The 24359-nt window shown below is 45.0% G+C and overlaps 1 protein-coding gene across 6 annotated transcripts in view; it reads right to left on the bottom strand.

Annotated features, from left to right (window-relative positions):
- Positions 1–12571: 12571 nt before the first annotated feature.
- Positions 12572–24359, bottom strand: part of SLC15A2 (solute carrier family 15 member 2) — a 62670-nt gene continuing 50882 nt past the window's right edge. For 5 of the 6 annotated variants that reach the window (XM_027879769.1, XM_027879770.1, XM_027879768.1 and 2 more), the window contains 7 exons: positions 23924–24088; positions 21240–21286; positions 19794–19904; positions 18629–18725; positions 16103–16249; positions 14976–15080; positions 12572–14148 (listed from right to left, as the gene is read on the bottom strand). In XM_027879769.1, coding sequence (XP_027735570.1) covers positions 13972–14148; positions 14976–15080; positions 16103–16249; positions 18629–18725; positions 19794–19904; positions 21240–21286; positions 23924–24088 — 849 coding nt within the window. In that variant the 3' untranslated portion in view covers positions 12572–13971. The remainder of the gene's footprint in view (positions 14149–14975; positions 15081–16102; positions 16250–18628; positions 18726–19793; positions 19905–21239; positions 21287–23923; positions 24089–24359) is intronic. The other variant, XM_027879772.1, reaches the window with a different exon arrangement.

The following is a 24359-nucleotide window of genomic DNA, read 5'->3' as shown; positions in this document are numbered from 1 at the left end:
GTCCTGCAAGATCAAATAAAAGATGAACAGCAAGGGCCACTTACCTCTGAGGAGGTGGTGGATGTGGGGACCAATGATGATGGAGTGAAAGTATCCCACTTAATTGGCCCAGCACTGCCATCACTGGGCTGTCATGCACTGAAACCAATGTGCCATGTGATAAATTTGATGCACTTCACACTGAAATTGATGCATCACCTTTGGAATCAAATTTATCATCTCTTGTGTCACACTCCATATAGTGGATCAGTCACCACCTACTGAATTAAAATCTTCACGTGCAGTTCACATCACACCATAAATCAGGCCAAAATGGAATTAAATGCATTGTATGCTAAGAACTCATTCATCACACCATAAATTAAACATGGGACAAGCCTCTTAGACTGGATGTACCCAGATAGAGACTGCAGAGTCCACTGGGGAAAACATGACACCACTGACATCACTGAGGGCTTGGTCATTAATTTCAGTTAACTTTTTAATCTACTGTTTACTGGATCCATCTCTGTCCTGGACCAACACAAAACTTGGGTACCCAGAAACTTCTGCTGTCAGTTACTCTCCTATTAAACCATCCACATGTCCCACTTGGAGGTTTAGGCAGGAGCCTGGAGGAGATACGTAAATCAGAGCCCTACCCTGCTCATGCACAGGAAATGGCAGCAAGAGGCTGAGAGGGCTTTGCAGCCCTTTCTGGCAGCCAGCACAGTGTGGGACACACACAGCACCTCTTGTCCTCAAAGGACTGTGTGCCCAGGAATGGCCAGGCTCAAAGTGTGTCAACGTGCTTTTTGATGGAGGGGAGCATCCTTCTCCTAAGTTCTCAGCAGAGCTGCACAAGGCTGGGCACGGCTACAGGGGCTGCTGGATGCCTATCACTCCTTTTGCAGTTTTTGGACTTCTAAGACACAGGAGGGGGAAAAAACCCCCATGCTCAGGGATACACGTGTTGTCAGAACAGCCCTTGGCAGCAGATGTGTGACAAATGGAAACAGGAGCACAGAGCAATGGATACCAGCTGCTCAAGGCAACAGCTAGGAGGGACTGGGGCAAAGACAAGACTTCAGAAATTCTTATTTAAAACCAGATACTATTTTCTCCCTTTTCTTATCTATGTTAATTTTTGCTTTTCTGACAGCGTCTCCCTGTGTGCTCTCACAGCACAGCCCTGTCCCAGCTACCCAGGGGAAGGCGGGACAAACTTCCAGCTGAAGCACAGCACAGTCAGATACATCCTTGGATCTAATCCATAGCCTTTCCTTTTATTTTCGTATTCATCTGGTCCTCTCAAAATCTGCTCAGGAACAATTAAAGCCTGTCAGCTAGAAGCTGATGCAACTTCTATTTAATTAGCCCAGCGGCCAATAAAGATCTCATTCATCAAACTCTCATGGAAGCAGTGGAGGGGGGGATTTGTCACTTCTTCCCTGGATCCAGATGGCTGTGGAGCATCTATCAGTGATCCGATCACACGCATGGACTCATGTGCACATCTGAGGAGACCGAGCAGCTGGGACACATCTGTCCAGCCGGCACTTATGGGAGGAATCAGTGCAAGTCTGTCCCATTTGGTGTGGTAGCAAGTCCTGGTGGAGGCTCAGACTCCAGATCGTGACTAACCTGGGCAGAGAGTGACCGCGGTGGGATGAGCAGCTCTGGGGGGCTTTTCATCTTCTGACCCATTTTGGTGCCCTTCCCAGCAGCAGGAAAAGGCGGAGATGTGTTAGGAAGGCCGAACATCAGCAGGATGAATTGGGGGAGAGGTCTGATAAAAGGGGTTTGCCCCATAGTTGGTGCTTTGCCCTGGGAGGGGTTTAGAGACCCCCTCCCTGTCTGCCACACTGAACCTAAACGTAATAGAGTTTGCAGAGCAGGAGATGGGAAATCAAATACTGATGGATCCCAGCAAAGTTTTGGGGTGTTCAGCATCCCAAATAAAGTCTTTGGGATGACACCCTCTAGGCTTGAAAGCTTCTCCTTAAATTGTCAGGGTATCAAATATTTGCCCGATCTTGCCCTGCCACGCCACCTAAGCAGGACACCTTTGGGTTGAGCTTTTCCCAAATACTGGGCAGGGTGGCTAGGAGGATGGGGGGAATGTAAATCTGTACCCATGAGGTCACTGTGCTGGCTTTGTGTCATGAAAAGGGGTTTCACCAGCTCAGATCTGCAGGAGCAGGTCCTGTGGGAATCACTTGCCAACACTGTTTGCAGCCTCACCATCACAATTCACTGAACTGAAAAAAATAAATCTGCTATCACAGGACAGTTCATAGATTACAAACATGAGTGATGGTATCTTTATAATTAATGATTATGAGAAAGCAGCTTAATAGTTTGGTTCCTTGTGACTGGCTTGATTTGCAATCCATGGCAGTTGGCATAAGCAAAGCGAGTAATTGGAGCAGGTTTACCCTTGGTGTGTCCAGCTGGTCACTGCACTTCACAAACTTGCATGTTAGCATGTTTTTCCACAAAGCCATAGCCCCAACAGCAGAAGAGGCCTGCAGATGTAACCCCAGTAACAGACATATTCCCAGGATGGGAGAAGCTTGGGGGTGGAATGATGAGCAGTTTCTTGCTGCTGCCCCACACATCTGCAAGTTGCTGTTGTCAGCAATCTCCCCTGGCATTTGCAGAGAAAATGCCTGTGCTCAGGTCAGGGCCCAGAGCCACCCACCTCCTCAGTACTTACTAAGGGCAACATCATAGCTGGCATATTACTGTGATCGATGCTGTATCAATCAACTGGAAAAGCGTTAAGCAAGCCTTAAAAAGAAGTGAGATGAAGGCTTAAATACCAGGCTAAGATGTCCATATTATGGAGATTATTGCAGGATTGAAAACACGTGTGCAGAGATGCTGACATACACAGTTGTGCCCCTCTCCCTGCTGCTCCACGGTTCCAAGGGAAGTGAGTAATGAGTGCTTGCATTGCAAACGGAGATGGGCAATTAGCAGAGGGCACACACAAACCTGTCTGCAGTGAGAGTCTGTGGTTTTACTGCTTATCAAATAAAATGTAACGAATAAACACTCTCTATTAACACATTATTTCAAGCCAAGCTGCAGTGCTTGCATGCTTTTATTCTCTTTCATCACATCTGGTTTGATTTGGCTTATTATTGTTTAAGATCAATACGATACGCTGCACTCGGAATTGCCAACTTTAGTAATTTCTGCTGGTGTGACATTTGGTATTTCAGAACTCAGGAGAGTCTCAGATTTTCTTGCATTAAAACAAAAAGGTTGTGGCCAGGTCAGTTGTGGAGAAATTTATGTGTGGCATTCAGTTTGTCATACTCAAAAAGCACATAAATAAACACAGAAACAAACAGAAACCTTCCACAAAAACAAACTAAACCCAACCCCCCCCCCCCTCCAAAAAAACACACTCCAAACCAAACCAGCAAATGTGTTATCTTATAATCATCTTTGATTTTCAAACACTATGCCCTCAGGGGAACCCAACTCACAGTTTTTCTGCCAACAAAGGGCGATTTCTCTTGAGAACAAATTCACTTCTCAATCTCCAAAGCCAGGCCCACACACCAGTGAATTCCTGTATTGTGAGTGCAAAGCCACGGTCAGAAACCGCAGGACAGGGATGGCCCCGTGCCCAGCACGTGCTCCACAGGCTTCACACTTTTTTTCAGTCTCTATTCTTCTGCTGTGTTTTCTCCCAAAAGATGCCCCTGATTCCCCTGGGGAATGCATCGGGCTTTCCCATGGGGTGTGGTACCCTCCTTGCTTTACCTGCAGCCATCTGCACCACAAACAAACTTCCAGGCAGAAACTGGTGCTTGAGCCCTTTCTGTGTCCTTTACCCTGTGCTCAGACCTGGAGTGAGTGCAGAGGAAGCTGCTGAAGTGCATGGATGTATTTTACCGGTCTCAGGACCTGGACTGAATGTTTCCCTGTGATGTCTCCAGTGCTGTACAGAGGACCAAATCCGGCACGTCCCACTGGATTTCTCTTTTCCAAGGAGGCTCAAGGTGGTCTCTTTGCTCCCATGTTTGTGCTCAGAAAGGACCTTAAAGCACTTAAAATCTGAACAGACGCAGTCAGCTCAGGGCTGGGAGAGAAAAACCACTCCTTTTGCCAGCCCTTCATATTAAGCATCTATATTTAAAATGACTACATACATCTACATTTAAAATGGCTACATAAACTAAGAAATTAATAACAAGCCTAAGCACTTTACCAGGCAAATCCGATTTCTTCTCAGGAGAACTGAGGAAATAAAGCTAAAAAATTTGCTCTGAGGATGAGATTTAATTCAAAGTGCCAGTGTTAGTTCTTCTACTGCACTTGTAGCTTTCGAGAATAAATCTGTTTGCTAGCAAACAATTGTCTTAAACAAGATCATCATTAATCCTGAATTCAGCTGTCAAAAGGACTGAGACTGCAAACTAAGAGGGAACAAGGAAAACCTCGTAATTTGTCTGTTAAATATTTGTAAACTGTCATATCAATAATGGATAATAAGAAAATTTTGAGCCTCCAGAGCTGATGCATAACACAAAGCTTTGCTGTATTGCACCTAAACTATTATCAATTGCACATTTATTAAAATAATAGATGAAAAGCTTCCCAGCTGAAAAAAAAGATCAATTTGAGCTCAAGCTGTTTGGACATATTCTAAATGCTGTAATTAAAATGCAGCATGAATGTTCCTTAAAAAAAATGATTAAGAAAAGAAGAATAGCCCTGCTACAATTACATATGCCATCCAGCCTTGACTCAGTAACCTGACTCTGAGAGAAAAAAAAACAGGCAAAATTGTATTTGTGTCCAGTCAGACATTTCTCATCTTCAGGGCTTGCTGTAGAGCCTGAGCTAACACAACTTTCCCTGTCGAGTCAGGATCCAGTCCAGGCTTGAGGATTTGATGCAGGGGATCAGCCCAGGTTGCACTGAACCCCCCGTGCAGGTGAGGATTTGACTGGAGCCCAGCCATGAAACCCAGCTGAGCTCTATCTTGCTGCAAAGGCAACTGTAGTTCATGGTGGAAAAAACCCCAAGCAACTGTAAAAAGAGATAAGCCACCCGTGTGAAAGGTTTAACTCTTGGAGCAAGTGTCCTGGCGACAGAAATGGTCAGAGTGACGTTTTCCCCACCACCCTCCCCACAGTGTTATCACACACATCAAAACATAGCCCTGGCTTCCTGCAGCAATTAGAGACACTTTCAGGAGCTGCCTGCCACCCTGGAGAATTGGGCTCTTCTTTTGTTCTGATAAAGTGACTAGTGAGCCACAGCAATCTCCCAGTAGCTCTCTAAATAATTGTGTTCTCTTATGTCTTTTAATCATAAGCCTCATGAGACTCATAATACCACATGTGCAATCCAAATTGGCCCATCAGCTCAGTTTATCAAAAGGATCTAATTTAATCCCAGTCTTTGATGGAGACAGGAATGGTCAAAGTCCACCCTAATGATTTTCTAAGTTTACTTAGCTTGCAGATCTGGGGCTTGAAGGGCACTTGGACTCCAAGCACAGCATTGATAACAAGAAGCAACAGGTAGGAAGATAAAATTAGCAAGAGCTTGACAGTCTGGATTCAGAAAAACCACAGCAAAAACCTGGAAAAACAATGCAGACTGAAAAGGCAAAATAAACCCCATGATTGGTGTCACCACAAGTAATATCATGAGGCTGGTAAAACAAATTGTTGGAGGCAACAGCTCCCGTGAAGTGACTGTGGCTGCTGCAAGAGACCCACCCAGGAGGGGGCCAGAGCAGATGAATCCAAGGAAATGCAGAGCCAAAGGAAAGCAGGCACAAAGTGCTGTGTGTGGCAGATCTGACCTGGCAGCATCCCACCCCAGCCAGAGCAGGATGCATGAGAGCAAATCTTTATGTGGAAAAGTCCCTGCTCTTCCCTAACAAGCTGAAAAGAGGCTCAGAACTTTCAGACTTGAGCAGGTTCGGTCTCGGGGCACCGGGATGACTCCTCTGCTCATTTTCAGCCCAGTAGGTCAGTGGGCCCCAGGAGGTGTAATACAGTGTCACCAGCTAAGAAATGCTGGGCAGACTGAAGCAAAAACCCAAAGGAAGGAGCCCAAATCCCTTACTTCCAAGAGATTCTGAACAATGAATAGCTTTAGGACCATAGGTTTCAACTGTAAGGGTTTTAAGGAAAAGCTAAAAGCCCAACTATCTCCAGAAAAGTGAAAGTTAACAGAAGACTGGAGCAGTGTTTCACTGCATAGCTGTGAGTGATAGATGTGAAAAGAACTTTACTAGACAAAACCCAGCTGGTTCTGAAGCTCTCAATGGCTTTTAATAGTTTTCAGCTCAAACAGAAGAGGGAACTCAGAGCCTGCATTACAGAAGCTTGAGAAGTGCTGTGGGCTTTGGGAAATGGAGCACGAGCCCTTTGGTGAGAACCAGCATGCAAAAAGGATGGCGTAAAGAAGGAACAAAGAAATCCTCCAGTAGGGATGTAAAGTACTATGCTGGCACCATTAGTGCAGAGGGATTCTTCATGGCACTGTCAAAGTTTTGGCAGAAGATGGATGGACCACCTGCCTGCAAATAGGCAAGCCCATTTATTTATTTTATACAGAGAGTACAGGTGCTCAGGACAATCCTTAAGGGGAAAAAGAAAAACAGTGATATTAGCTTCAAAAGTAAATCCACAACCAGCAGACAGCAAAGGGTAAAATGCAAACATTACCCAGGCTGACTAATCCCCACAAAGGGACTCACTGGTTAAAAATAAGTCAAATCCTTGGTCTCATGAGGGACGTGCACTTTAGAGAGGTGGGGGACCTGAATTTGAGTAGACCCTCCAGGAAGGTGCTCGTGGGTGGGCAGAGTAGGAGAGTCCCATCCTCCAAGGCGGTGATGAGATGACAGGACTGCACAGCTCCTTTGGCCAGCCCTGGAATGACAGGGCAGCTAATGACACTGGCTGTGAATGAGAAAGGAGGGGGGGAAAGCAAATTAGATACACCCTAGGGAAAAAGAATTTTCTTCTCTTTGCTGTGTAGATTTTGTGCTGTAAAAAGTGTCAGGAGGCAAAGCTGGCACAGAGAGCCCACAACTGGCAGACAGATGGGCTGGCCAGTGCTTGGAGCTGGGAGCTGCAGCCCCCAGAGAGGCATCCAAGCATCCACTGCCCTCTGCTGAGCTGAGGGCACAGCAGGAGCTGGACTGCATGGCCTCGCGTGTGGGGAGCCACTGTGATTGACAGCAGTTTGCCTTTTTCAAAGGCAGCAGCTCCTGGTGCCTGATGAATTCCTGCAGGCCTGCTTCACCTCTAATTTGGGTAGGAAAAATCCATATTGGCACAGTACCTTTGAGAGGTTTCTTTCTCTGGGAAGGACAGCGTGAAGGCATGAAGGCCTACTTGGTGAGTGTTTTGATGCACAGGTTAAACAGAGAAAGAGCCCAAACAAAGTCTCCCAGTAGCTCCAAGCAGATTTGGGCAGAATCATAGCTCTAATCAAGTAAATTCACTTCCATTTGAAGAAACTTCATTTGTGAGCAGGTATATAACACTGCAAGATTTGGAGATGCCAGTTACCTGAGACCCGGTCACTGGGGATGGCATGCAGACAAGGAAGGAAGGAGCACAAAGTGCCCTGCCATGGGTGAGCAGCACTGGCACAGGTCCCCTTGTCAGGACCAGCTCTGTCCAGGCACACAGCCTGCTGCTCCTTGACCAGCAGATTCAGAAGCTGAAGCCTGGCAGCACATGGTTATACACAGCAGCAACACAGATCTCTCAACAAAACATTGACACTGGCTTTTAAAGCACCCCGGTCAAGCCTGGGATGGCCACAGAGCACAAACAGATGCCCCGTGGCTGGAAACAGCAGCATCTCAGTCCAGAAGTCCCTGTGGCATGACTTGGCACAGCAAAAGGGCTGACTGTGGGCAGCTAACTGGGCACAGGATAGATGGGAGGGAGATGCTGGATAACCCCTGTGCTCTGAACTGACTTGCTTACATGTGTCAGGCCATATGGGGCTGTGACAAGAAGCCAGAGCCAAAGCAAGCCCGGGCAGATGCCCTGTTACCAACCACCCAGACATCTGGCTCTGCATGGTTTCTGTCCAGACACAGCACTCCTGTAAATGAGCAGCTTCTCTGGATGTGGAAAATTGGGCAGCATTACCCAAGAAAACACACTGCTGCTGGCAACAAGGAGGCTGCATGAGAGGAAGAGTGAGCAAGATGCTGAGGGCTGGCAAAGTCATCTGTCAGAGGTCTGAGCGACTTGTGGGGAGTAAAGACCAGAAGATGGGACAGAGTAGACTGACTGCTAGTGAAAGGAGTCTAACTTGGGAGACTGTAACAAGAAGAAAACCCAGCTGTAGCTGGGGAAGGGTACAGGGCTTCAACAAGTCAGTTCAGCTTCTTTTCCTTACACATATGGCTTGATTGAACAGGACAGGCCGAGCAGACTGAACAACATATGCAATGACATAAAATAATCTAAAAAGGGATGTTTTGCTTGATTTTTGTCCTGATCTTGGTTACCAGTTGCCATGCTGCTGGATTCCAACTGTAGCTCCTGATTGTTCTGACCGCATTGCTAAATTCTGGTTTGGGTTTTTACTTTCCTTAAGCATATTAAAATTTTAATTAAGCACTAAGCCAGTGTTTCAGCTGGTTTTTGAGAATTCAGCTATTTATCTTGTTGATTACAGTTCTCTCAGGTCCTTAGCTGAGGCCTAAATTTGGAGCAACTCTGACTGAGCCCTGCAGGATAACTGCTACAACTATTCATTAAAAATGAAGAGATCAGAGTTGATCAGCCGACAGCGGGAGACTGCATCCTGACAGTCTTCTGATCTGTAGGTGCTAGAGCCAGGTTAATGTTGATCTGCTAGTAAAACACAGCATGGAGAGACCTTTAAAAGATGCAGAAGCTCACTAGGAAACAACCTGTTTCAAACCATGTTGTCCACCTCAGATGGTGAGGAAGGAGGGATTTCAAGCAAAGCAATTCTTCTCCTTCATGCAATTTCCATAATGCAACATGAGCCCTTCTCATGGTAAAATGTTTAAATGTCCCCACTTCTGTCTCTCTGGGGAATACTCTTCAAGGGATGAATGAGGGTCCCTGCTTTAAAAAGCACATGGGCAGCTCCAACAAGGAAGCAGTTCATGTTTAGCTACCTTTATGTGAAATTTTGTGGGTTTTTCCCTAAACTGATGGAGACATCCAAGGGCCCTACAACATCTACTTGTACGTGACAGGTTCATTGCACATGTCAATGTGAAAGACTATCAACAGCTAGTGAATCCAGCCATCAACATGCAAAACCCTGGCTAGATCTGTCAACATCTGGGACCAGACATCTCTTAAATGCCATTTTAAAATTGTATCACAATAAGAAATGTAGTGATAATGAAATGCAGAGTCTGGTACCATCCAAAATTCATGGTATTTGCCATGGAGCTGAACTCCCGAGTTTAAGCAGCTGGTGCTAGAAAGCGTTTCTTGTAGCTCGGCAAATAAATTCAACAGAGAGAAAAAAAGGAGTTTATCCTTCTGTGTATAACCCTGACTCAAACTTGTTAACCATCCCTAATTGTGGCTCTCCCTCCTGTGCCAATCCCATCTGTAATACCCAATCAGCTGTTTTTTTCTGTCCTAAGGGGTAGCCAAGCTGGTGGCTGCCATGGATGGTGGGGACATTGCCAGGATGTCCCTCCTCCAGTCACTGCAGACCCACCACTGCCAGTCTCCAGGATTTTTGCAATACTCTGGAATGATGAACCTGTTTTTCAAACCATGGGTGACAACCTCTCCCAGTGGCCCTTCACCACCAGCCAGGAGAGCCCTTTTCTGAAAGGTCTGAAGTCATCCACTGTTTAATCATCTGAGCTTTCCACTTCTCCCATCTCATATTTTCTCCAGTTAATTCAGTGTGAGTAACTTCAGCTGTTCACTGAGGAACTGGGAAGACCTTGACCAAACAGCCCTTTCCTTCCTGCCCATCAGTCTGCAGCCTCCTTGCAAAATGTCTCTGGCCAAAGCCAAGTACAGTGAAAAGTTTTCCTTTCACTCTCTCACATTTTACTTTCACAGTTAACTCACATCCAGATCGCTGCTCAGGAAACCACATCTTACACCAGGAAAATCCCTGCCTCAGGCTACTTGGCCAGGCCCCATTTGGGTATCCAGAGAGGAACTAGCTCCTGACCCAGCCAGGCTGTGCTTCCCAGTCAGTGCTGACAACACACAGCAGCTGCATCCAAGCCAGTCCCATGCTGCCCTCCCAGGGCTCCTCTTCTGGAATCCTCTAAAACTCATTTTCTGGAACTCTGGGGCTGTGGTGAAAGGGAGATGGAAGAAATGAGAGATGCCAGCTACTTTAGTTATATAGAGAAGCTTGATACCTAAAGGCATTTGACTGTCTCAGAAAGAAGAGGCAAATTTTAGGAACCCACAGCTGAGACGTTGTTCTGCTGAGTTTGAAATCTCATTTTTACGCTTATCTCATGCAAAACTGGAAGTAACACTGGCCACACTTCCAACCTGCTAAGGGGAAAAATGGTAACAGCCAGGGCAAATGAAAGGAAATGTGCTGCAGAGAAAATCTTTATCAGAAAGCTCCCTCCAGAAAAAACAGATAAACACACATAGTTTCAGAGTGAAGCCTGGAATCTCCATGAAGGCTTGTGCAGCAACACACCTACAGCTCCCCATCACCTCTTTACTGTCCCTTAGCTGGAGATGGTAATTTCTGTAGGTCAGCTGGTGTGAGCTTTCCCTAATCTGCTCCAGGGCAAACTCCACCAGCAGCTGAGCTCTTCAGTGACAGGTGAAGCTGGACTGGCAGAAGGCCAGTCTTATCTGTAGGGGGTCATAGAGCTTTACATATGCATATACTTCGGATTCTCCCTCTGATCCTAAATCAAGTAACTGAGAGGAATAGGGAATATTTTCCTAAAACTGGGAGGTTAGAGATGAGCATGGCCCTGTCTCTGACCTGGCTGTATGGAAAAAACCACAGAGGCCCTTACTACTGCACAGTATAAGATCCTAAATCTTTGATCCAGTCCTGAGTCCAATGGCAAGTGAAGAAAGGGCTCTGAGACTGGAGTTGTGGCTGTAAAATTGGAGAAGTGCTACGCTGAATGGCCTATTTTGCCACCTTCTTCAGCTACAGCAGGGGCAGCTGGTCACTACAGCCCCCATCCTGCTCCTGGCTGTTTGTGGGCACGCCCAGTGGAAATCCCTCCACACTGCTGGTGCAACTCCAAATAAACGAGTTTCATTTAGCAAAGCTACAGCTGTGGCTGAAATGGTGGGGAAGGATCACACCAGCAACCAAGCAGGCAGATTAGAGGAGGACAAAGTTTCCAAACAGGTCATGACAAGCAGGTGGGAAGAAGTAATTGTGTCAGCTGGAAGGAAAATGTGAACAGAGCCCTACAGTCCCCCAAGCAAGCAATTTCTGGGAGGGGCTGCAGAAGCAGCCCCCAGCCTCATGTTAACACTTTATTTATAACATTGCCTTCCTGTTCATAACCTTCCCAAATGTGAATTGCAACTCTTCCTCCCCCCAGCATTATGGTGATAGTTTGGAACAGGGAGATGTTTGGAAAGGGGCAATTTGGCATCAGGAGTCTAAAAAGCAGATACAGATGACATCCTAAATGTATCTTTTATGAGTTTGGAACATTTCCTTTAAATAAAGCTAAGAGCGTGTGACAGCTTCTGGTAGTGCTGCCAATAAGGAAATAAAAAAAATCAAGAAGTTCTTAGGCATATGTAGCCTTAGAGATTTGGATACCTTGCTTTCCCTTGTGCCACTCTGAACTGCTTACCAAGTGTTTCCTAAGGAAAGTGCTCCAATAATTTTCAATTGTCTCCTCACCACATATGCCCTCGAACCCCAACATACTTCCAAATTCTAGGCTTATAAAAAATTAAATGCTCCAATAATTCTAAATTGTGTTTGTTCAGTGTAACTGGAGCCTGGCCATTCCTTCAGTTTGGGGATTTTTGTTTGCAGTGGGTGAAAGAAGAAATGCTTTCTATTAGTGCTTCAAGTTGGAAGCTGGTCAAACAGCATCATAGCAGAATGATTCAGCAGCCTCTGAGCTGATTCACAGTTTATCATAAAATGGGATTAGGAAAACAATGCTTGGAGGAGAAAGAAGCCACACAAAGAATCGCAGCAGGAGAACAATACCAGAAAGGAACAGAGGGGAATAATCCTCACTTGGCTTCTGAGAAGCAGGTTGGATGACCTAATAGATGGCTTTCAATGCCCTTCATTCCCCATAGAGTCACAGGGCTCAGCTGCCTGGATCCAGCCAACACAGCTTAATAAATGGCTCTGCATCGACTGAACCACACCAAGTGTTCGTGCGTGCACACCCACAGCCTGTTCCCATTTATCTGAGACCATGGTCCCCCTCTGGCACAGGACCTGGATGCTATTTCACAGCAGGCAGGAAGGAGCTTGTGCAGAACTAGTGGTGGAATTCCATGACCATGGAACAGTAAAGAACAGGAAGCAGGGGAAACAATCTTAGGCCGTGAGTCTTCCAGTTAGAAACCATACACAAGACATATACACACAAGGCAGCACATTAAAGGAGCACTGGTGACAAACTAAGTGTATTGCCCAGCACTGTCCTGAACAGGAACGAAATTAAATGCGTATCTCGTGATTTTGTGAATCAAAGTATTAGCAACCACCTATGCCCAATGCCAAGATGGAAGAGGAAAGCATCACTTAAAATCTATTCTCTGTGAACCTGAAGATCCTACTGACAACCTGGTTTTAATTTAGGCCATACCTGTTACAGTTGCAGCCTTGGAGTGACAGAGGAAGGCAGGGTCTCTCTCAGAAGTTTTACTAGATCAGCAATGGCTGAATTACTTCCATGCAGACAATAAAATCACAGCTTCATGCAATCAAGGAAAATCAGACAATTATATCACAGTTCCAGTAAAATAGCTATATCTAAAATTTGGTAGAGAGACACAAAAACAAGGAGAAAAAAGAAAAATCGCATATGCCATGGTCTCCTCTTGTAGACTGAAAAAATGATAAAGTGCATCCTTGTTTAGCTCACCACAGGATGCCTGGAATTTTATAGAAACTACTGCAACTTGTCTCCCAGTAGGGAATAACTGAAGTAAGAGCTAAGAAATCAACCATGTCCTAACTTGCAGTGACAGATGCTGTAAAAGGAAATGCCCAATAACAGCTTAATGTATAGTGAGATGGCAAATAACTGTCTAGAAGTCTGAAATAAGAAAGCATAAACCAATTCTCTAATCACATCTAATCAAAGAACACCATCAATTGCTAAAAACTTCTAGGAAAAAGTAGGTATTGGAGACATGGTAGCACGGCTATCTTTGTCAGTAGTGTTTTGGGAATATTTTAGCCTGCAGAATTTAATTCCCTGTTATTACTTCTGAGCCAGAGGTGAAAATCATAAATCAGAACCATTCATAACATGCAATAATGGGATGAAATGCTCATAGGGAGAGTTACATGATGAAATCCTGTGGGACTGTGTGTGTAACCCTTACAGTCCTTGATGACAGCATTAAGAATTCTTCTGTCACTAACATCTATTCTTCCCTAACTCCTACACTAGGTTTTCTTTCTTCTCTCCTGACATCTCCAAATTTTTCTGTCATACAGCATTCCTTTCACCCTTCCTCCCTGCTGCCCTAAATATATGTTTAAGAGAAAATCATAGGAAAGCATTCCATGCTTAAAAAGATGGGCAGGTTTCAAATTACACTGTAATTACTAATAAGGGCTTTTAATACCAGAGGAGCTTTCCCAGGGCGTTTTGCTCTGATTTCAGGAGCCCCATTGTTTTTATAGAGGGCTATTTGGTCCCATTTATAAGGTGGCTACATTTTGTGTAATAAAGACTGCAATTCTCTAAAATAAAATAACACTGAACCCACCCTTCTTTTACCCTCTCATAACTGAGTTTAAAAAAAAATCCCAACCCATCATGTGTTAGAGCTTTGTTTTCTGAGTAACAAGACCAATCATGTTTCCTCTGCTTGAGGTCTCTCTCTTCTCTTCCTTTTCTTCTAGGTCCTCTGGATCCACACTGACATAGAAATATCCCATGATGGAGAAAATAATGCACACAGCAAAGAGGAGAACAGTGAACAAGACAAATTCAGCCCACTAGGAAAGAAAAAAGAAGAGCAGGTCAGGAGACCCCAGACTCTCAGTCCAGAGGATATCTCTGCACTTTCAAGTGCTTTTTAAAGAGCTGGGTGAAAATTACTTTTTAGTTTTCAAAATAGCTAACAAGATGGAAACTTTCTCATCCTGTTTTCTAGTAAATGCTTGTACACATAATGTAATTATGAATATGTGATATACCTTGAAACAAACCAGTTAGATTGAGCTGGTTTAATTAAATCTTTTCTTGCAAGTTTGTCCTGACTAGAACATATCTACCTGGGCTTTCTGCCCGGAAGATGCTTTTGGGAGAGACAGCTTTGTGTTAGCCAGAAATAATCCCCAGCTCACGCCTTCATGGCATCATCCCAGAAGCCTGATGGCCTGAATTAAACTACCTCAGCAACACAACCTCCCCACATAATCCTGACATCCCAGGGGTGCCACGGGCAGCTGGCCTGGAAGGATTCCCAAGCAAGACCCTTGAGGAGGCTGACTGCCCACTGGTCTAGCTGTTCCTGGTAAGTAACTCAACGTGTGGCTGGCACCATGTCCAGGCTCCAGGTCCAAATCCAGCCAGCTTGCCTAGAGCTGAGCTTCAGCAACGCTATCAGAGTGCAGGTCACTGTAATTTACTGCCACTGCTCCCCAGGGCAACGCTGCTGAGGGGCACGCAGAGCACGGGCTGGGAGGCAGCTCAGAGGGGGCTGCCATCCCTCAGCTGCTGGGGGCTGTGCAGGGAAGCTGTGCCTCCAGGACACAGACATTCAGAAGCACCAGGAGCCTGTTTTAAAGCATTAACCTCAGTCTTACGAGCCAAACCGTACCTGTGCCATTGGTGCAGCTTCAGCAACAATGAGCACAAAGGTGTTCCCCACAGCCACTGTGAGCAGCCAGCCTGCCTGCAGCACCGACTTCATGCTGGCTGGAGACTGAAAAGAGGAGAAGGGCCTGATCAGTGGGTGTCATGCTGTGCCCTTTGGCGCTGGTTCACCCTGTGATGTCCTGCCCAGTGCAGGTGTCACTGGGCTCAGCCCGGGAGGAGGTGGTGGGATTTCCTCTGTGCAGAGTGGTTAACTTCAACAGCTGCATACAAGGAGCTTTCAAAACATGGACAGGAGGACACATGAAGAAGCAGGAGATGCTGTTGTTGCAGAGCTGAATCCTGGTCATCCCCAACCTGCATCATCTGAAATGGTATGATCAGGAAGTCCAAGGAGCCACAGAAGCCCTGCAGCTCGGAGCCTGGTGCTACGTGGCTGTACACCTTTGGAAAAGAGACTGGATCTTGATGTTAAACTTCCTGCTGATAACAAATTATTCACATCCCATTATAGATCATCCCACTGTATTAATCATCCTTATTAATAAACATCTACACTTTACTCCAAGGATAAATTTGAGTAGCTTCAACATTTTGATCTTGTAATGTCTCAGTCCTCTCTTCCCATAAACCTCCCCAAACAACAATCAAATCATCCCTTGCACACTTATTACCCTGTGCTCCCTTGTTACAGACTCATGTGGGTTTAGACCCCCTCAATCTCTCAGTTTAAGGCAGATTCCAAGCCTCCATGCCACCCTGTAGTCCTTGAGATACCTTTGACTTTTTATCACTGAAAAATACATACCACAAAATATTTCACTGGGAGTAAACCCTGATACTACAGTATTCAGAGCTTTCACATTAAAAGAAACTTCTATCCTGTACCATGTTCTCAGGATTACCAGATAAGGAGTTTTCCAAGTATCATTAAGAACAGGTATCTTCAGAATATGAATTAATTTAGCTTGAGGGCACCCAGCAAGATGTGTTACAATCCCACTTTCAGCTGAAGCACAGATAACATCGTTAGTAAGTGTCACGTCAAAGGACATATGACAAGTCAATGACAGATGCAGGAATAAATCCTGAAGTCTAATTGTAAGCCCTTAATATCATTAAGTGGAATACCTGAGAATAGGAGAAGGCCAGGCCTGTAATGGAGAACATCACCTCCCCAGCAGATATTAATAAGTATTGTGGTAACTGCCAAGCCATATGGACATTGTTGGCTTTGATGTCTTCTGACTTCCAGGTCTTAACAGCACCTCCAGAAATCTAGTAGGAGAATAAAAGCATACTGATTAGCTGCTGAAAGAGCAGAATCTTTCTTAGCCTAGACAACAGTGGATTTACCAAAACAAAGTTTTAAGCAGGGGTCTGACCCCTGCCATTTCCAAGCCTGTTGGGAATGGGCTGATTCCTGCTGCACAAGGCAGAGAGAGCAGGATGGAGGCATTCCAGCTCATTCATGTGCCACACGAATTCCCTGAGTTACTGCAAACCACCAAGTTACCTTCTGTAGTTGGGCTGGGAAAAGCCCATGTGGTACTTTGGCAGAGCCTGTGACCCACTGCTGTCCCCAAGGCCAGGAAAGGATGAGAGGATAAGTACTCACTGCAAGCATGTGGTAACTGCTCCCATTTTATCAGCTCTGTACAACTTCCCTACGGTAACAGTGACACCCAAACAAACTCATCTCAGGAATGCCAAGAGTAGCAAAGCCTGCTCCATATCAGATGTGTTCAGATAGATATGGTACTCCTAATTATTTTTGTTTGCTTTCCCAGGTGTAATTAATACTGCCTCTGAAGCACAGAGGCAGAGAGAGATTTGACTCGTAGCCAGAAAAACACCAGGTTGAAATGACTTCAGGCAGAAAGCCCTGTGTTTAAGGAGGGTACTTGGGAAAATACAAGGCGTGTTTACGAGATATACTTAATCACCAATCATTGCCAGGGAGGCAAATCAAGAGCCTGTATTTTAGCAGGCTAAAAGGGGTGAGAGGAGAGCTGTGCATTGCCCTTTAGCCCATAAAGAAATGTCACAACGCACCACACTATAACTGCACACTGAGGGAGGCTGGGTAGAAGGCAGCATCCCCATGATTTAAGTATCACAGTTCAGCTACATTAGCAGACTAATATATTGTATTCTTAGTTCTTCTATATGGCACTTCTGGCAGCGGAGCAAGGCTCAGTACAAATCACTGCAATAACTAAAAGTGATCTTGGCCCGGAGCAAACCAACTCTCTACAGAAGGCAGAAACCACAAAGAGAGAGGGTTAAAAAGATTAAAGGACTAGCACAGGGTTCAAAAGGGCTGAGGGGCTGAGGCACAGAGCCACTCTGAGCAGCCATGGCAGCAGCTTTTGCAGACGGGACCACAAACAGGAATCCTTGGTCCCACAGTGATGTGGGACACATCTGCCTCAGTGTTACCAGAGGCTCTGGGGCAATTTTCTTAATATTTTTCATGCAACTTCTCTACTTGGTTTGTCATCTGGTGAAAGACGCTTGCAGCCATGGAAGAAGGGTCTGGCCAACATCACTTCAAGTGTGTGTATGTTTTATGTACATAAATCTCTGCACTCACAGATGGCAGCATCTGGTTTTTCCCTCCAGGGCCCTACATCCCACTCCAGCTACTGGAATTAAAAAAAAGAACCGCCAGGTGCTTCACAGCTATATTTTTCCCCCTACGTATTTGGACTCTGCAGACATGAACAGCTCCCATTAATTGCCCAACAGGGAGATGTTACTGCCAGGGAGTAGCTGACAACACTTTGCTCTGCTCATCACAACACAGTAGTCAAAGCCTCAGAGGGCAGCTTAGCAGTGTGTCCTGTCAGACCTGGTTTGTCTGTGTGCCTGTGCAGTGGAAAGGTTAAAATAGGAACTAAGCTGAGCACGTTCATCTCCGTGGCTCCAGCCAGCTGGACCAGGTTGAATCAGCGTATTGAAGAGGTTGGCAGGCAGGGAGAGGAATCCACCCTCTCAGCAGTGCTCACACCCCATCAGGGCTAGGCTGTTCAGAAAACCATGCCTTGACTTGACACTAGGCTCCAAATGAGCTGTACTGACAGTGAGAGGAGGAAACACAGATGTAGAATCTCACCAACCTCCTCCCCTAACACTTTGTCCCTCTTCCCCCTATGCATAATCTACAAACCTTGGAAAAACCAGCCTTCAGTTCAGTAAGTTCAATGGGGGATAGAGCAGACTGTCTCTGCAGTTTTCTGGGTGTGAGGTACCACCAGGTACAATACTTTAAAGAGAACAAGCAGACAGCTCTTGGCAGATGGTAACAGCTCTTTGCAGTGTGCTGGGTCAACATTAACTGCTCAAGGATGGCGTGAGACCAGCACAAACCAGAGATCACATGATTTGCCATGGAGGACTCTATCAAGGAAGAGATTTTACTTCTTTTAAACCCACGAGATCTGACACGATCCCAGTGTAAGGTGGAATGGATACACACCCATCTTGCCTATGTAGGTGCCAAAACCTTTTACTAGGCCTTGCATAATGGACTGCTTTCAGATGGCTACTGCCCAGGTCTCAGAGTGGAGAAAGCAAGTGAGAGCCACCAGCACAAGAGCAAAAGCCCTGCCAGAGACTAGAACAAGAGCATGTTACCATCACAGGAACACTTACGTTAGTTATCACAATGGTGTATGAGGCACCAAAGTCGAGCAGCCCCAGCTCCAGGGGGAACTCTCCTGTTTCAGTTACACATTTTCCATTATTGTACCTAGATAAAAGGATAAAGAACAGTATTTCCCAGTTAGTTCCACAGACAAAGAACACAGAGCAGAGCTATCAAATGTGCCCCTAAAATGGAGCAGGAAGGATGCAAGACGTCAAGATGCAGCAATGTTTATGTCAGATGATCACTAGAGTTCTTGCCACCTTTTCCTTCCAGAAACACTTAGACACTAATTGGAGATCACCTAATGATCTGGGCTATTGCTAACGTTTCTAAATGGTTTCTGCTTCTTCTTAGTACTGATTTATTTTATTTTTCTTCCCTTCAGGTTTATTTTCCTTCCCAACTTTGCTCCACTCCTTCAGAATTGTGGGCCAGACAAGCAGTCTGCAGGAAATCAGAGATGTGCACCCAGAAGCCACTTTGTTTCCTTTCAATGGAGCAAATTAGCCTTCATATTTGTTCTTCTGATTTTGGATGTGTGAGATGGCACAGAGGCTCAGCAGCATTGCCACAATGGCTGCTGCATCCTACTAAATTGCAGCAATAAATATTTTGGATGGAGCTGATGCAGAGAAAAGCCATGAAGCTTGTTTTGAAACACTGGAAATGCTAGAAATACCCTACAAGAGCCAACTCCAGCGCTGCCAAAGCAAGGCCATATGGAGCCCCTAACAAGCCCAGCCTGCAAAGCCATGTAATGCTACTTGATGTTACCAGCCCACATACCAACACTTTGTAGTGTGGAATATGAATTGGCCTTTCCCTGAGAGCACCCTAACACTATGAGAGAGTATAAAATAAAGCAGTACCCAAATGGCAGAGGGGACCTCACCACTTTCCACCTTACTCTGCTGACAGATGCACAGGAATGACCAGTCTCTTCCTTCCAGGTCCCCACATAATGTGAATAAAAGCCTCTGCACACACAGAAGTGGCCTGGAGCACCTGCTCTGCATGGAGCTGGAAGTTCTGCTTTTTTACAAACATCTGCCCCCACAACCAAATGCCAAGACAATGGCAATGAAGGTTTTGCTATTAGCCTGAGAAAAGCCTCATTGTATCCCAGGAAAGGCCTCAGCAAGGACCTTCAGCACAGCAAAGGAAACTTACACGTCCCTCTCCAGCAGCGAGTACTCAGAAGGGCTGTAGTCCTTCTGAACAGCAATGAACTTTCTGCTATCAATTGTGAGGTTGACATCTTGGCTCAAACCATTAATGAACCTGCAAAGAAACCATATTTCACTGAGCTGTCAGACAAGGCAGGAGAAACATCATAGCAGACACATTAGAAGTTTGCTCTCTCTCCTGAAGTGTACAAGTAATTCCACAAGGTTATGACAATTCTCTTCTGCAAGTAACCAAAATACTTGCCAAATTCATTGCCCAGTTTTTCAATAGAAGTTTCCCTGCTGTGTAATTTTACTCTCCTTATCTCCTGTGGAAGGTTATTTTTTTTGACGCATAAAAGACAGTTTCCTTCTGACAACTCAAAAATCGTTGGCAAAAACCAATTGCTTTTCATTTGATCTATGTTTTAAAATATTTCAGTTTTCAGTTCCTCAAATGGGGGTGTAATCCCTGAAGACAGTCATGTGCTTAATAAAAAAAACTTTTCAGTGGAAAAATAGTTTCTCCCTCCTCTTCACAAATTGCTAAAGTCTGGGGATTTTGTCAAAATGTCCACCAGAAAATGTAAAACATTCCTGACTGCAGGTATTAATCAAGTGGTGTTTACTCAGTAGAAGCCTTCACAAGCACAGGGCTAGGAAGAGATACTGCTCTCCTGCTTTGTCAACACATGTTTTCAGATAAGGGCATTGGACATTGTTTTTGAGGTTTGTTTTATTTGGTGGTTTTAAAGTTTTGCTTTCGTGGTAGGGTTATTTTTGGGGGGGGGTGTGCTTTGGTTCCTTTTTTTTTTTTTCTTCAATTTCACCTCACCCAAATCCTCCAGAAAGTCCAGCTGGATTTTTTTTTTTTTTTCAAATTTGCTTCTTCTATATGTCAACAACTGGCACAAGCCAGCACAGAAGTGTTCATGGACTACACGGACTTGCTCAAATTAGGAAAATAGACTAGCTGCTTGAGTGGAGCCCAGTGCCCAGCTGAACTGCTTACAAGGATGTAAAACTGTTGCTGTATCCAATTTAGTAGGCATTTGGGCATAAGGTTGAGTGAGAATGTCATGGGTTGGCCAGTTTGCAGAGGGCATGGCAACAGCTGCTATCTAAATAGTTTCTTCCCTTTCTTTCCCAAAGAGTTGGGACAAAGTGAGATGAATTTGGCACTTTTCCAAGGGAGGAGATCTTCCATGTTGCCATCTCAGCCCAGACTATCCTAGGCAGTAAGCAGCAATAATGCTCAGCTCTGCATGGCATGTGTGGGAGGTGACGCTCTGTCAAGCTTCCACAGATGACAGACGAGTCTTGCCTGAGAAGTGTGGAGTGGATTCCAACCCGAGAACATCTGGGTCATGTTACAGACAGTTTGCATTAGTCAAAAGCACTTTCCCTCTCCCGACCACCTTCAAATCCTCAAAAAAAAATCCATTCCTACCTAACAGCTGCCAAACCATTTTCTGGTTTTGCTTCCAAGTCTGTAATCTAGAGAGGGGAAGAAAAAAAAACATCAAACATATTTATTAATGCTACCTTTCAAAAATGTGGGGCAGAAAACACTAGTGTTGTGGTGCTGCAAAGCCTGTGGAAATCAAATAGAAATCACATAAGCTTTACATCAGGCCACAGATGGGACGTCCTGATACGATGAAGCCAGTGGCAAAGTTTCATCTCCACCAAGATGAGATCATAGCTTTTCTTCTCATCTCATCTCCTCTGTAACAAAGTCTAGAGAGTTTCAGCCAGTCACCCTTCTACTGAGGCATGTAACACACTCCAAAAAGTATTTGTCTGGATCTGGAGACAGCAAGAGAGCATAATCCACATTACCATCTTTCAGTCATTAGTTACAAGTAAACTTGAGTGCCTTACTCCTACAAAACCTGCAACCGGTCCAAATCTCAGACCCTGCTTCTTGTCATATTCATAGACTTCACAGAAGTCTAAAGACAAAAAGAACTGCTAGGTTACTACACTGATCATCATGTACCACTCGTATTTTCCCTGACCCTCAATATTCAAAAGATTAAACTGCTGTATGGTGCCAGCAGAGAGAAGGAGAGACCACAATGCACCGACCTTGCTTGTGTTCACAGCCTCTGCAGACAAATCCCTGAAATGGCCACCTGGATGGGCACACTGGGGAGTGAGCATGTCTCTCCTGGAGATCACAGCTAGAGCAGCAGCTTAATAGTTAACATGGTCAACATTCCTTCAAAGAAAGCCTATTTGGTTGTACAATGCTGAAAAAACACAGTAAAGACACAGCCCTGCCCTATAGGTTGTATGTCACACAGAAAGAATACAAAGCAAGGCTGTTGGCTGGTAGAAATCCAAAGTTGTGCCGCGTCCATTTAATCTGGCAGGGTAATTTCAATTTGCGCTGCCCACAGATGGAACTCTGGCAAGCCAAAAGAGACTGATTCTACCTTCAGAAACTGGCTTTCTCTAAAAATTTCCTGGCCCTTTCTCCACACTTTCGTCCTGATGCTAAACCCTGAGCTTCTGAGACCAAGGCCCCAGAATTTCAGTATACCTATAAAACGTCTAGTGTACTTAGTGTGATATGCTACCCACAAATAACATATGCCCTAAATAATAAATAGCCACAGTGAATAATAAATGTCAGAGTAATAAATAATAAACAGCAACATTTTTTTTTTCCACGGGAGACACATGGGGATGAACACTTTAATTCATTGCAGACAGGCCAGCCAAATTATTACTCGCTTTCACTGATGATCCCCAGAGCTCTCAAATTCATTTCCTGCCTACTCAACAGCCCACAAAGGAGAAGAAACCAATTTCAGATTGGATCCTTCCAGGAAAGCAATCCCACCTGAGTGAGTGGGCCAAGCCCAGCAGTGTGGGAGGTTACTCCAGGGCAATGCCAGCAACACAGCAGTGATGCTGGCATCGCCTTCCTCGTGTTGCAATGCTGAAAAAATGACTATCATTTACCACGCTGTCTTCCACATCTCCCTTATCTACAGCTGTGAGTGACACGTCAATACCATCCCCAACAGCACAGCTGTTTCCCAGCACATGGGAGCCTCCCCATGCCAGAGTAGGCACTAATTTAAGCACAGGCTGCATAGCTAGGGCAGCATAGATGTACTGAAGCTCAGAGATTGCTTTGCTTCAGCCTGTCACAGGCTTTTGCTTCTTAAGGACTGTATGAAAATCACTGTACAAGTACCCATTTCTTAAGGTAACAGCGCTCAGTCATCAAGGGCACAGGGAAACTTAACAACATTGTGTGATAATGAGCTGTAGGCTCCAAACCATAAAGGCAGCAAAAAACCTCAATGTTATGACAAAATAAATTCTTAAAACTCATTTTTAAAAACAGTTACGTGATTTCTACTATACAATACTGAATGCTTCATGTGGCAACCCTGAAATGTAGGAGGCTGAGGAACTGCAAAGAGAATGGATATTTTAGCACGAGGAGAGATTCTGATGGCATTTACACACCTGCCACAGTGTGCAATAACACCATTCATTTCAAGGGAGCTTCTTAGGATACAGCTACACATAAAAGACATCAGAATCTGCTCTATACATCCCAATATGCCCTTCTCTGATCGTTGCAGCAATACACAAAAGTTCAAATGCAGACGGCTCTGCTGCAGAGCCTGAAATGAGCTTAACCATTTATTCTGTTCAGCAACACAAATGGGCCTTCTGTGTATTTTCACTAAACACTTGCAATAACTAAACCAGGAATCATTCCTCTGATGCTTTTATTCCAGGGCCAGCCCTAGAGCCTCTTTAACATCTTTGCTTTATAAAACCATCTTTGGGGGGAAATCTCTGGCTCTCTGTTTCCCCAGCTTTCTCAAGCTCTGCTGCCTAGCAGGCATGACTCTGCTCTCCCACTGCAGCATTCAGTGGATTAAAGTGTGCCCAGAAACTCTCAGATGCCACAACGCCTCTATTAATCAACCAGTAGAAGTGTGTACAGATCCAGTGCTGCCGGCTAAGAAGTCAGGTTTAGAGCATCTGAGAGCAACCAGACAGACACTGCAACTGAGCAAATGAATTAATGAGCCTGTTACCCCATTGTAGCATCACAGCCATTGAATTAATACTGTATTTACACTTCACTCCCACACTCACTAAGTGGCTTGATAGGCTTCCTTCTGCCTCAAAAACAATTAAGCTGTAAACTGATTTTTCCTTCACGGTGTAGTTAAAAGCAAGAGTCAATCCTTGATGTTGCAGGGTGAAGCGAAGACTCTGTTGTTCTCCATTCAATATTAATTTTGAGTACTCAGCTGGGTTCTGTGGAAGAGAATAAACTCAGTTACACTTTCTTCAGATGAGAAAGGATCTGTCTTTTCCTGCTAAGTGCAACACTGTCCTTTCTTCAAAAGAGTCTGTAACCCTGTTATCCTTTGTTACTAATTACAGGTGAATGTAAGGTGTTCCCTTTGCCACAGAAATATACATCCAAATGTTCAATTTCTGTCTCATATAACAGGGATAATATGTTCCATTTGTAAAGCTATTCTCACACACCTCTAAGGCAATGGAGGAGAACAAGCTTTTGTAT

The sequence above is a fragment of the Empidonax traillii genome, unplaced genomic scaffold (assembly GCF_003031625.1).
Source record: "Empidonax traillii isolate 1590-97213 ecotype Southwest subspecies unplaced genomic scaffold, ASM303162v1 scaffold57:size2250009, whole genome shotgun sequence".
NCBI lineage: Eukaryota > Metazoa > Chordata > Aves > Passeriformes > Tyrannidae > Empidonax > Empidonax traillii.
Note: the sequence above shows the minus strand (reverse complement) of the source record. Positions and strands in the feature narration are given on the sequence as shown.